The sequence below is a fragment of the Syngnathus typhle genome, linkage group LG5 (assembly GCF_033458585.1).
Source record: "Syngnathus typhle isolate RoL2023-S1 ecotype Sweden linkage group LG5, RoL_Styp_1.0, whole genome shotgun sequence".
Lineage (NCBI taxonomy): Eukaryota > Metazoa > Chordata > Actinopteri > Syngnathiformes > Syngnathidae > Syngnathus > Syngnathus typhle.
The window spans coordinates 12,739,293-12,753,688 of record NC_083742.1 but is presented as its reverse complement, the minus strand read 5'-3'; the positions used below and the strand labels follow the sequence as shown (position 1 = coordinate 12,753,688).

Genomic DNA, 14,396 nt, shown 5'->3' with positions numbered 1-14,396 from the left:
ATGAATTTCTTGAGATAATGGCTGATTTCAAGTTGTTGAAGAAAGTGGTTGCCGTAATTGGCGAGACGAATAACAGCTTAGTGATCAAAAGCGCATGCGTTTCCAGCCATTCTGTTCATTTTCATTGGGGCAAGGTGGTGGCTGCGAGGGCTGGAGTAATCCAAATAAAGGGAAGGTGGCGTGCCGAGGGGTTAGCCGGGTGATGTCTGGCTAATCTGCAGGATCAGGGCGAGGGCTAGTCTGCCGCGCTGTCACTCGGTGTGTGTGAATGAGTCAGATGGGGCGTAGCGCCGCCATCAACTTGTTTCAGCACATATAAAGCGGTGTTCCCCGGTTACTTTGACAACGTGACACTTTATGACACGGGCCTACTGCCGACGTTACCTGCCGCTGTCGGGTCAAAGAGCATTTTTTTATGCGATTTGTGGAGATTGTTACCTTTGTTTATTGACACTGAGGAATTTATGGTTGGGATAAATAACACAATATGACATGCAGTAGGCTATTAACCCCCCCCCCCCCCATGTTATTTGAAATGGTCCCAATACAAAATACGTAAACTGAAGTTGACCTCGCACACTCCATTTGTTTTCCTTGTCGTGGCTACAGGTCGACTGTCCAATGCGCAAGCGAAACTAACTTGTGCATTTGACAAAACAAGTTAAAGCCCTTCCTTCCGGCAAGTGTAAATAGCAGCACCCTATAGAGGAGAACTGGGACAAAGAACCCATAGGAATTTGAAATGTCTGCACTGCCTTTTGTTTTACACAGCATGTATTCAAGAGCTACAAAAGATGATCAAATTCCAATCTAGATTTTGTTTTTTGTGAATGCATTTTTTTTTCAACAAGCAGGAGCAATTCACATTCATTACAATAAACAGTTCTGGATCCATACATATATTACATACATTACATTTTGGTTTGTTTAATCACATTTCTTGAAGTTACAATGTATCATTAGATGAATTTTTGTTGGGGTCATTACATCTTGGTGGCACTACCCCCATTTTAGCCTCCAATGCACATTCAGGTTTGTGGAGGGTAAAATAAAAATCCATTCGGTGTTTGTTTGTTGCTGGAGGACAAATGCGTCTCACAGGGTTTGACTCGATGAGACAGAAAGCCATGTCTCACCGCACTACGTGGTCTGCACTTGAATCCCCACCGCCCCCTTCCGTTTTAACGCAAGCACCGAATGCAAACTACTTTGAATACATTTTTAATCAAACTAAATGCAATGATCAAATGCGAAAAGATTACTCCTTAGGAATCATGAGCAGACGAATGACAGGCAACCGAAAGATTGTAGTGGCTAAAATAATCAAAACTCCATTTTATCCTTATTTGCTCTACTCAAGTGAACTCTTCCCCACTTTCCCCCCTGGTTATTGACCCAGGCGAACCACCTGCAATTGTATAGTCAGAGCGGTAGATTGTGGTACTGTGTGTGTGTGTGTTTGTGAGAGGGTCCTTTGAGACTACACAGACAAGCTTCCAAACAAATTAAAGATGAGAAAATTGGAGGGAATGTGAGCTGGCCCAGCACAAAGTCATAGCTGGACTAAAACTAAAACAAAATGGAGTGTGTCCAAAGCCCGTGGCTCGCATTCTGGCGAGCCATCAAAGAGGTGCTGATACCCGGGTAGAAGCGAAGCATGCTATTTTCTTTGCCTTTGAGTATGGATTGGGTAACGCGGCGTATCCAAAGTGCTGGACGTGCCGACTCTTATCGGGGGGGAACGAAGCGTGTCATCGCCATCCCTATACTTTAGGGAAACAGCAGAAGATTTTTTTTTGTCTGCGACAGGTCACCCCGAAAATGGATTCAACTTTGCTTGGATCTAAAAGTGCTCAGAGAGCAGCAATGCAAGTGAGCAACCCGAGTAAGTCTTATTGATAGGGATTGATCATTCTAAATTAGGGAATCTGCAGTTTTCAAGAACACACTTTTTGCCGTGCTTGTTTTTATGACCTGACAGCAAAATACGGTGGAACCTCGATTTAACTAATTAGAGGAAGGGGTTGTCTGCTCTAGTCTTGTCCACTATAAATCTGTTTATCTATGATGAGAGCAACACGTGACCAGTTTCTGACCAGTTGATGGCGGATTTCTGACCCTACCTTGTACCAAAACATAACAGAGATTGTAGAGAGGGAAAGTATGACCGAGGGATGTCAGTCAATCATGCGTTATCTTGCCACCCTTTGTAACGGCACTGGGTAGCTGATCTCTGGCTTCAAAGGACTTCTAGCCCAAAACAAATTGTTGTTGTGTGTGTATACAAGTTAACGTGTCTTTGCCAAGTCTCAGGAGGCACTGCAAAGTAAACAAACACGACAGTATTCGCTCAAATGAAAACTACTGGCTATCGACTTGAGGGGCTGTCGAGTCACTTTGTGGAAGTCGCAGCTGACTTCACTGCGCTAAAAAGCAGATTTATGGCACGCATGGAATTGAAATGCTAATGTATGCAAATTGCAATCATACACCAGTGGTTTTAATAGACAAGCGGATTTCAATGAACACCATTGTGGTTTTCAAGCCGATGCAGTGATGTAGTGAAGCAGCATTAGGCTAAAATGAGTCGTTATTTAACTCGTGTTGTCTCCCAGGTGGCTTCGTCTCCATCTTTACCCCACATAGAGGAAACCTGAACACTCTAAAGAGATACCCAATCGAGTTATTGTTCAGTCGCCATTATTTATGAAATCAATTCTCTTTCTCCAGCTATTTTGTTTTCACTCCAATGGAGACTTTTCACTTCTTCCCTTGGACTCTCCAGGGAGTCATCCTCCTCAACCCTCCTCTTTTCCCAGCTTTATCTCATCTCGCCACCTCCCAACCCTCCAGAGGAGCCGGCAAATTGTTTCTGCGCATGAAAGCGGATAATCACGCCGCAGTAATTATGTCAGTCTCGCTCTCAAGTCATATTGACGCGTTGAAAAACGTTCCCGCACGTGGACATTGCTTGGCAAGAAGAAAATTGCTTGTGCTGCCTGGAAATTATTCTCTTTGTTGTCTAAAGTTTTGTCAGCTTCATCGTTAGATGTGGCATTGTTCCAGAGTGAGAATAGAGATGTAGAAAAAATTAAGAAGGAAAGAAAGAAAGAAAGAAAGAAAGAAAGAAAGAAAGAAAGAAAGAAAGAAAGAAAGAAAGAAAGAAAGAAAGAAAGAAAGAAAGAAAGAAAGAAAGACCAAGGTTTCTTTCCGTGTCTGTTGTTATGACGGGTTTCTATTTTTGATCAAGTTTTCCCATCGGAAATAATGAATGTCTGTTGCCGTCAGTGAAACTAGCCTTGAGTGATATTTTAGAGACCCAAACAGATTAATTTCTCCAACTGAGTTCTATTCAATGATGTTGTCCAAATGGAATGTTTCAGGTGGAGTGGATCCAGCAGCAGGTGGTGAAGAGGAGGATCAAGAGGGATTACAAGCAGGCTCCGCCCCTTTCTCTGTCGAGCCACACCCACAGCATCCCAGCCTTCCTCAGCAACATCTTCTACAATGATGCCAAATGGAGCAGTATGTGGTACATTGTGAGTACGCCACGCCAACCAAATGTCTTTTTTCCCTTTGTCAGCCGTCAAGCTAGTTTGTAGGTCAAAGTTCATCCGAGGTCATTTCTCTGTCTCTGATTAGTGCCGGGTCGGAGGAGCTGAGGGATTTATTTGTTTTTTTTTGTGAATGAAAGACAAGTAAAGCCAAAGTATGACGACAGTGGAACACCATCCGTTCCAGGATGGTGGTGGTGGACCTCCTCCTAGGCCCCACTAAAACAGAAAAAAATAAATAAACATGCAAAAATATTAGAAGAAAAAATTGAATAAAATAGATAAAAAGCAGACAATTATTCAGAATACATGAAAGCACTATGCTGTAGTTTTTTCTTCTTTAAACAGATATTAGAGCGGCTTATCGCAAGTTGTTTGCGCACCCCTTCTGATCATTACTCTTTCTCTGCTGGTCGTAGTGTCAGCTCTGTCAATGGTTAATGTCGTGTAGATAAGTGCGAATACTTTGACCACCAGTTGTAATATTTTCTGGCTTTCGAACGGAACTCTCTGAATTGAGTTGTGCGGCGGTAGGAAAAGTTTCATACACATTTTGATGCTGATTTTGAAGGGGGTGGTTTATGTTTGAGGGTCATTCAAAATGATGTTTTCTTTCACTATGTGTCACTAAAAAACTACAAAATACACAAATTTAAAATTCAATGACCTTGTGGAATTTCTTGCATTTATCTTTCTTTTAAATCCATACCTTCATTGCATTGCGTCTGTGCATACATTTAAAACAAAAATACATATCGCTTCACTATAATTGTTTTATCTTTGAATCACGGGCTTGCTTCACACACAACCTGGTACATTCAGGGTGCTTTCACAACGGCGGGGTCTTGCAAATACACTGCCCGGTTCAGCACATTAATCGTTTCTCTTGGATTACAGACATGAGCAGGGAATAATCTTTGATGTGTTTTTGGCCGCGACAGCACTGCAGTGATGATGTTCACAACTGTCAGTCGGACATGAACATCATGGGAGCGTGGAAGCGGGGTTATACGGGGAAAGGCGTGGTTGTGACCATCCTGGACGACGGCATCGAGCGCAACCACCCGGACCTCGCTCAGAACTACGTGAGTGTGTATGTGTGCCATTGTGTGCGTGTGAGTGTGTGTCTTTTTGTGTGTGTAAGTGCTTACAGAAAGTGAGCAAGTGTGCTTCACTCCTTTTGCGTCATCCATTTCAGAAGAATAAATATACTGATATGCAAACATATGAGTTTCCAAGTTATGAGTTGTCAATTTTTTTTATACTCTGCCTCTCAGTTTGAAGTTTCCTTTATTTTGTGAGCACGCCCGCCTCACAGTTCAGAGGTGCAGGGTTTGATTCCGGCTCCGGCCATGTTCTCTCCATACCTGCGCAGGTTTCCTCCTGGTACTCCGGTTTCCTCTCACATTCCAAAAACAGGCATGGTGGGCCGATTGAACACTCCAAATTTTCCACAGGCATGAGTGTGAATGGTCTGTGTGCCCTGTGATTGCCTGGCGAGCAGTTCAGGGTGTCCCCCGCCTACTGGTATAGGAACCCCTCCGACCCTCGTGAGGATGAGCGGTTCGTAAGATGAATGAATGAATGAATGAATTACAGTGAGTGCCAGTTTACATTGCATTCCTCATACTTGTGGGTGTGCAGGTACTATGTGGCATGTGCCTCCTCGTGTGCGTCTGCAATTAAGTTGTACGTGCATGTTGAGGTTTGTCTAGTACACTCACATCCTAACAATGGATTGGAAGTTGTAAGCCTGAGGCTGGAGGTGAGGCTAAAATGACTCACACTCTCTCTTTGCTTCATCTGTTGATGCAAAAGGTTGAGCTTTGGTTTGATGCTGACGTAAGCACATCTTTTTTTTCCGACAGCACACATGCAAATGATTGTCAAAGGGAGGCACAGTTATATCTCATCTCTTCTTTTTTATTTTCATTCCTGCTCTCCTTCTTCTCCTATTCCTTCTCATTCCTGTTTTTCTTTTCCTCCTGCTCATTCTTACCACTGTATGTCCTTCTCCAGGACCACCAAGCCAGCTTTGACGTGAACGGCAATGACCTGGATCCTATGCCACGCTATGACGCAACCAACGAGAACAAGTAAGAAAAGGGAAAAAAAAAAATCTATCCCAATTTGAAATCAATATGTATTCTATATTCTACTCACATAATTCCACTTGTGTATTACTAATCTAGTGGTGCCTAGATAAATACCATAATTTCTCGAGAATAACATACATTGTTTTGCAAAAAAAACATCCAAAATCAAAAAGGAGTATTTTTCGAGTACACGCAAAATTACAAAAAGCTGCAGCATTGAAGACGTTTAGCGGTATCCAGGGGTTTTGAGAGAGGCGTATTTTCATTTCAATATGATATGAACTGTTTCAATTATCAAATCCATATATTATAACATAATTGTCACTGCTCACTAAGAATCATGACGGCTCGTGGGTGGATTTGATTTTCACCCATAACTGGTTGGGACGAAGAGCAAGAAAATGGCAGTTAATGTCTTTACTTGATGTCATGTTAAGTGTAAGTTAGTTCCCCACACAGCAAAAAGTTTTTCTCCCCCCAAAAAAGAAAGTCTTTTTGGCCACATCACAACACTCATCTTCAGAGACACTCGGCACATATCCGTTTTTTTTTTTTTTTCTTCTTCGTTTTTGTGACGTCATGCCAGAGGGCTTCGTCCCACACCAAGAAAAGGTGACAGCTCCGAGGAAGACTCGAGTGTTGACAGTCGATACTGTTAGCAAGGTAAGAGAACTTCTCTTTACACAAAAAAATACATGAACACAAGAAATCCCAATTTAACAAATTACGACATGGAAAAACAGCCTTGGAATGGCGATATTGGGTGGACGTATAATAGTGCGATTGTGTTATTCTCGAGTAATTACCGTAATGAAAACTAGATCAGGATTTTTTTGGGCCAATCATTGATCACCGATCATTGAGTTTTAAATAAATAACTGACCTCTGATTACAAGGTGGAGCAATACAACTGTATAGTGTGTGTGTATACTATTTACTGTAAATGTGTGTATATGCGTGTGTGTATACGTGTGTCCATCTGTGTCTTTTATATGTTCCTGCTAATAACAAGGCAGGTTTCATCCAACCTAGTGCAAGACCAGTCAAATAATGTTTTTAATGATGCCAGAGGTTTTAAAATTGGATGCGGCCAGCAATTAGGCCGACGCTTCCAAATTTCATAGGTGGGTAAAAAACAAAAACAAAAAAACTGTAGTATATAGCAAGCCATTTGTTGGCCAACATGAGAAGTTAACCCAGCAGTCTAAAGCTCTACTGTGCATAAACTTGTTTTTAGAGACATGCATCATGTATCTGTAGTGATAAATGTGCATGGACAAGAAAAAAAACCTTTTTTACTGTGGTCGTCGAATGTGCCGACCCCCCCCCCCCCACACACACACAGACACACACTCACACACTCACACGCACGCCATCTCTTTTATGGGCTCAAGACACTGTAAGATGAAACAGCAAAGTGTGGTGGTAGCCTGGTGCAAAGGGAGCGTGCCTGTTGTTCCACTGACTGCAAATATATTGCAGCCCCAACTCAACTCTAGCCTCATCCCTCGAAACAAGTGAGACGCAGATGTGTGGAAAATGGAAAATACGAGCAAAGTACAAAGAGCGGAACGACGGCCAGACTGAAGATTTTATGGATTAGTAAAGTGAAACGAAGTGAGGGAAGACGACTGAAGCCAGTTTGGCTCATTAAGAACCGCCAAGGGGACTGCGAGTGATTTAAATTTGTTACAAATCTGCTAAACCTTCATTCAGAATAGGCCTTGTGTTCATTTTTCCCTACACGGACACGAGTGAGTCAACGCGAGGCTTCCCAGCGCGATCAAAGCGACGTCTGCTCGGCGAGCGTCATCCTCGCTTGGGTGCAGCGTCACGTCGTCCATCCCAGATGCTCAGATGGGAAAAAATCAGTGCAGACATGGGGAAAGCCTTAAATATTGAGGCCACACATGCAGAAAATACCACAAAGATGGAGGACAGTGTTTTTCAGGGTCAGTGGTTTCTTTCTTAAAAACAAGTATGGTAACTCCGGTCAGTGTGTGTGTGGATATGTGACTGAACATTTACTTTACAAGGCGATTTTCAGTGTGCACCCCTGAAGGTTGTGCTTGCGCCCAAAACATTTTAACTTTGGGGTCAAAAATAAATAAATCTGGAGCCGTGATACAGGTAAGAAAATAAAAAGGTAGTTAAGTATCATTGTAAAATACAATATACATAATTTGTGTACTAGACTGGTACTACTTGACGGCAGCCGACTGGATCTCAATTGGTACCTGGGCTGGAAATGTAATTTTTGTTAAGGATCTTGTGATATACTTTGCACTGTGATACACTGTATGCCCAAACTGCAAATCTAGTAGCTGATGGTCAGCCAATCGTGAAAACTAGTTGCAGCACACTGCAAACCAATTGAGTGGTGTTGAGCCGTGTTGCTGTTCCATGGACTTTACAGTCATTTTGCCAAAATGTTTGTCATAGTCATAGATTTACACATTAAGGAACTTTGCTTTAAGAGACCTTTGCTGAAAGGAACTTCCATTTAATGACCTTTGAGGTGGTAGTGTAAAAACACACAGTTCCGCAATATTTCCCCGACCCTTGAAGCACCCTGGTCTATTATTCCCTAAAGCCTGTGGGGAATAGACAGGGGGGGATGCAGATGTTCTCTGCAGGAGGCGTGTGCGTGTGTGCGTGCACTTGTGTCTGCGTGTGTGTTGACATGTTAGTGTGTAAGTGTCTCTAGTAGTGTATTTGCGTACACACAGTTGCCCTCGTGTGACTTGCTGTGTTAGATGGTGTAATAACTTGTATGTGGTCTCTTCCTCAGACACGGAACGCGGTGTGCAGGAGAAGTGGCTGCGTCCGCAAACAACTCACACTGCATTGTGGGAATTGCCTACAACGCCAGAATAGGAGGTGGGCTTATCAGGTTTTTGTCTATTTATATCTCATATTTTGTTTATTCAGCAGAAGTATGTCAGCAGTTTAATTTGAGATAGGATGAATGTTTCATATCACGGTTTGAGTGAGCAAAATGAGGATTTTGTTATCATTAGAAGGTTGCGTCAGTCCGTCGTATGTAGTACAGGCATGCGTAAGTCTCAAATCTTAACTTTCAAGTTTCAAGCAAGTCGCAGGTTGCTTTGGCAGCATGCAATGTGCAAACATGAAAAGGTTTTGCAAAAAAATGTCAAACAAATCTAGAAATAAAAGATAAGGATACACACACAAAATATTGCTATAAAGAAAAATAGTATTCAGAAATATGAGGAAATTACGTAAATGTAAAAAATGAACAGAATATTTACACGCACGCATGCACACACACAAATTTGATGTAAAATGGACAATCAAGAAAAATATATAATATAAAATCAAATAATTTACACCAAGTAGGAGAAGGTAAAAGGAAAATCAAAAATTGTAAAACGTAATACAAACGGTCTAAAATGTTCTGGTTTATCGATAACTCGTTTCATCCATTGCAATGTGTTCTTTTGTGCCTCAGGCGTGCGCATGCTGGACGGGGATGTGACGGACATGGTGGAGGCCAAGTCTCTGAGCTTGCAGCCTCAACATATTGACATCTACAGCGCCAGCTGGGGACCCGACGATGATGGCAAGACGGTGGATGGACCAGCGGCTCTGGCCAGGCAGGCCTTTGAGAACGGCATTCGCATGGTGAGGAGCTTTTTTTCCAAACAGAAAAAATATTATAGAAAAAGACAAAAGGTGGACCGATATTAAAACAATTTTTTAACCACATGTAAGTTGTTTTTGTCAAGCTGTTGCTTTAATAAAAGTGCTAAAATAATTACAACTACTGTGTTAAATCGACAAATGAAATTATATTGATCTCTGCGTGTCAAATAGCTAACTGTAAAATGACCAAAGTGGCGTATGTAAATGGCAGAATGAAATAGATCACGTCACATGTAAGCAAGTGATCAGTTGGAATGATTTAAATTGGAATGAGAAAAAAAGCTTCCATGTAGTAATGTTAATGCATCAGTTTTATACAGCGCTTTTCTGTAGACAGTCTTCTAGTGGAGAATTTGGTGAGCGAGTGACAAAGTTGCTGGCTAGTGGAAGTTTGAGATTGGAAGAATGTGTCAAAGGTCATTGTTGGATGTCTTAGACCTTTATGTCTTGCTGTTAACTTGACTCTAAGCGGACATGGCTTTTTGAGCCTAGTGTGACACTTTACTGGACAAAGCTGTCGTGTCATTTGAGACGTGCCTGACAAGGGCCACGGCCTTTGGACTTTGCAGCTGCACGTGTGACTCAAACAGAAGTTTCAGTTGTCTGATTGTCAAAGCCATAAAAGGCAGCAACTCTTCACCTTTATCTTGCGCCAGTACAGCTAAGATGTTGACAAAAACAAAAAAGTTGAAAATGTCTCAAATGTTGGATGCAAAAAAAAAAAAAACTCATGCAAAATGGTCACTCTACAACAAAACAGCGACCTGAAAAAAGAAAATGGAAGAAAAATGCCAGCAATGTAAAAGGACTACATTTCATACTTTCATTAAGATTTTCTGTGGCAATTTTGCAGCTTTGTTGATAATACTAGAGCCGTGTGTCCAGTTATCCGATTGAAGGATTCACTGTGTAAAAACATGCACAGTCGTGGCCATTTTCAACACTCGTTGTGCAAAACAAAACAAAAAGTATTTACAAATGCCAGATCTTCTTCCATGGCTCTGAGGCTCTTTGGTAAATCCCTTGAGTAAAAGTTGAAAAGAGAATTTCCAATGAATCATGGAGACGATCTTGAATATTGTTTGCATTATAAATAATGCAAAAGATTGTCGTTAGGATTCATGTATTATTCACAGGGAAATTAAGGAGAATGTTGAAAATGGCCCGCAGTGTTAACAAAAGTGTGCGTGGGGTGTCGTTAGTCAAGTATTTCTTGCCAAATTCTACAAACAATCCTTAAAGGGGAGATATCAGCTCTGTGGTTGAGAGTTGGAGCCTGGATCTGGCTTTTCCGCATGGAGTTGGCATGTTCTCCCCATGCTTTCGTGGGTTTTGTACAGATTTACAAATCAGCACATTGGTTATAGAAGGTGCTTCCTCCACATGTCAAAGTAAATCCTTGCGTTTACTATCGTTTTCACACGATAAAAAAAATCCTTATCATAAAACAATTCTCTGTTTTGACAGACAAGTGATGTTATCCAAGAAATAATCCAAGCAGCACAGATGGCACAGAATAGATACTTGTGCACAGAATGACTGGTAAAAGTAGAGGCACTCATTTAGTATATGTAAGCAAAAAGGTACACACTCTGGAATTTCATCTCTTGATGCTACTTCCCTGTCTGTTTTTCTTCTTTATAGAACCTAAAAATCTCATTCAATCAAGATATCCACCATGGTTGACTTTATCATCGCAATGTACGTTTTTTTGATTGCGTCATGTCGAAAAGAGCCAAGTTTCAAAAAAGTAAGGAGTGCAAAGATACAGTACCCGTTTTCAAATGGAGGATGTAAAAATAAAGTTGTCAGAAAATCAAACACTCAAGTAAGATTCCTGAAGATTTTACACAGGCACTGTAACCGGGTATTGATTTGTTACTTCACACCACTGCACACTCATTTTGTCATGTAAAAACTTAATCTGAGCAGCTGTTGTTCCAGAGTGACTCAATGAAATGATTTGTTGAGTCTTAAGTTTCTATTTGTTAAAGCTACGATACGTCTTGCCAGTGGCAGTTGTGGACCACATGAAAAATGCAACTCAAAAGAACCCTTGAAAGCAAATGATGACTAAGGAAGCAATTCTCGTGTGTTTTTTTTCTCCTCCCCCTTCACAGGGGAGAAAGGGCCGGGGCTCTATCTTTGTGTGGGCTTCGGGCAACGGCGGCAGAAGCCGCGACCACTGTTCCTGCGATGGCTACACCAACTCCATCTACACCATCTCCATCTCTAGCACGGCCGAGAGCGGGCGCAAACCCTGGTACCTGGAGGAGTGCTCATCCACGCTCACTACCACCTACAGCAGCGGCGAGAACTACGACCGGAAAATTGTAAGTCGGAGCTGAGAGCTTTTATGTATAAAATGGAATGGTGGGCGGACCCGCAAATTTTGGTTAAATGTACCGGTCCATCGTGGTAAAGAGAGAGCTGAGCCAATAGGCAAAGCTCTCAATTTACCGGTCGATTTACCTCACCTATGGTCACGAGCTACGGGTCGTGACCGAAAGAACGAGATCCCGGATACAAGCGGCCGAAATGAGTTTTCTCCGCAGGATGTCCGGGCTCTCCCTTAGAGATAGGGTGAGAAGCTCGGTCATCTGGGAGAGACTCGGAGTAGAGTCGCTACTCCTCCACGTTGAGAGGAACCAGATGAGGTGGCTCGGCATCTCATCAGGATGCCTCCTGGATGCCTCCCTGGGGAGGTGTTTCTGGCATGTCCCACCAGTAGGAGGCCCAGGGGACAACCCAAGACGCGCTGAAGAGACTGTCTCAGCTGGCCTGGGAACGCCTTGGGATCCCCGGGATGAGCTGGATGAAGTGGCTGGGGAGAGGGAAGTCTGGGAGTCCCTCCTAAAGCTGCTGCCCCTGCGACCCGACCCCGGATAAGCGGAAGAAGATGGATGGATGGATGGATGGATGGATGGATGGATGGATGGATGGATGGATGGATGGATGGATGAAGTGAATTTATTTTGTTTCAAAATGAGTGCATGTTGAAATTCCCTGAATTGCAGCTAAAAGCTTTGGACAGAAAAGCTTTGGACCAAATCTTTCTTTTGTAACCGTCTTAGTTTGACCCACTTCCACCGCATCGTAACCACGGTCCACTGGGATGAAAAGTACCCGTTAGCCAATGTTAGCTACCTTGTCTGGCACCATCTCGCTACATTCCTCAGACCGACGTTAGCAGCGGACACGCATAGTAACCCGGTTGCTTTGTACAAATGAGCCATTTTTACGTGTCACTCTAATCTACTTGAACACATTCTGTGCTGCAGCACATTTTTGACTGCTTGTGTGTTTGTGTTGGATAATCCCTCCAACTTTTCAGTCCAGCAAAGGTCTTTTGATGGGGGCTCAGACGAGGAGCTAGCCAAACTATCTCTTGGCTCGCAGACTGCCATACTCTAGAAGCCCATATGATTTAGCCAAAGCACGGCATGAGCCGACTACAATGCACCCTCACTTTTTGCAGGCGTTAGGGAGCAAGACCTGACATGAATTGTAACATCCCCACACAGCACTGTGCAGCCAAGAAAAAAACCCGACAAAATGAAGACTTGCCTGCTTGGTATACAGGGTGACCCAAAATGATTGCAACCGACATATATTTCTACACCTGATGATGAAATTGCTTTATTTGTTGAACCAATTCATTTGATTTAATCTAGATTTGATTGCTTTTCCAAAGTATGCTCCAAATGTACAACTTGGCGCCCGAGACAATGAATGTTTGAATTCTTTGGAGGATTTTGCTTTACTCTGAGTCTGTCTCTGATTCTGACTCGCTGTATCAAGGATGAAATAGAATAGAATAGAATAGATCTTTATTTGTCATTGTCACATGTACAACGAAATTTAAAAAGTGCCAACCGATCCGAGCATGAGATAAAAAATAAATAGAATAAATAGAAATGAGCCAGTTCAGATGCATCACTTTTGTTTGTCCCTCACCACACAGATTACAACAGACTTGAGGCACCGCTGCACGGACAGTCATACCGGGACATCGGCCTCAGCTCCCATGGCTGCCGCCATTATCGCTCTGGCTTTGGAGGCAAAGTAAGATCCACTAAACTGCATCCCTTCCCCTTCATTCATTTCGCTCAAGGCTTATGCGATGGAGCTAGGGAGGTCACACGCATACGTTTGTTAACGGCAACAAGGTATTCCAACCATGCTTGGTCCAATTGACACCTAAAGTCTTGGCTAACCTGATCGCTCAAGATCGCACAATTCAACTAAGGGTAGCGAGTTTTTCTTAGCAGGCTATGTTCCTCAAGAAATTCGCCTCCATTGTTGCTGTTTGTTTGTGTTTCCTGTTCCGATTTATGTGTTTCACATATTAATAGTTGATAGAAACCGATCATAGAATGCAACTTTCGCCCGTTGTCACGTGCCTATTTGCACAATTAGCTTGAGGTCATTTCGTTTTAACACGGATAATCCAGTTTAAATCTCCAACGGTAGAAAATACTCCGGCTTTTCCTAGCATGGCCAGCGGGGCACGTAAGCTTGTTTCCTCAATAAGATTGTTTACACGCCAACTCTATGCTCGCCTGCCTTTCTGCTTCCTCTTCTTTTCTCATTATCCACGTGGATAAACTTGCGTGCACATGCAGACAAGGAAGCCTCAATCGCTTTTGACAGTTTCTCTGATGCTATCAGTCTGAATCAATGGCAGTGAGGTGAACCAACTGTTGTGTGGTTTTCTTTTGTTGTAGTGTGAAAGACCTTTGCAAAGTTTTAGGTAACAGGAAACGGCCTCGGGCAAAGAGATGAGCTGATTACAAGGTGGAAGTGACCTCACAAAAAATGTGACTTTGAACGTTAATGGTATACGTCATAGGTGTCAAACTCCAGGCTCGGGGGCCAAATCCGGCCCGCCATGTCATTCTGTATGGCCCACGAGATCAAATCATGTCAACTCCATGATTCTAGCTAAAATCTGTACCATAATTTGTTATTTTAATGTTAAGATTTTGTATTCATTTTTTAAAACCTTTTTACAGTAATTTGAACAATAATTGAAGAAAATATTTAACATAAAATACGGCCCTCTGAGGGATACTGTAAC

The 14,396-nt window shown here is 42.5% G+C and overlaps 1 protein-coding gene across 3 annotated transcripts in view; it reads left to right on the top strand.

Annotated features, from left to right (window-relative positions):
* pcsk5b (proprotein convertase subtilisin/kexin type 5b) overlaps positions 1 to 14,396 on the top strand; it is a 45,241-nt gene that overhangs the window by 6,212 nt on the left and 24,633 nt on the right. For all 3 annotated transcript variants that reach the window (XM_061277725.1, XM_061277724.1, XM_061277723.1), the window contains exons 3-9: positions 3,384 to 3,539; positions 4,496 to 4,639; positions 5,574 to 5,650; positions 8,442 to 8,530; positions 9,123 to 9,295; positions 11,437 to 11,649; positions 13,281 to 13,381. In XM_061277725.1, the coding sequence (XP_061133709.1) occupies positions 3,384 to 3,539; positions 4,496 to 4,639; positions 5,574 to 5,650; positions 8,442 to 8,530; positions 9,123 to 9,295; positions 11,437 to 11,649; positions 13,281 to 13,381 (953 nt within the window). The remainder of the gene's footprint in view (positions 1 to 3,383; positions 3,540 to 4,495; positions 4,640 to 5,573; positions 5,651 to 8,441; positions 8,531 to 9,122; positions 9,296 to 11,436; positions 11,650 to 13,280; positions 13,382 to 14,396) is intronic.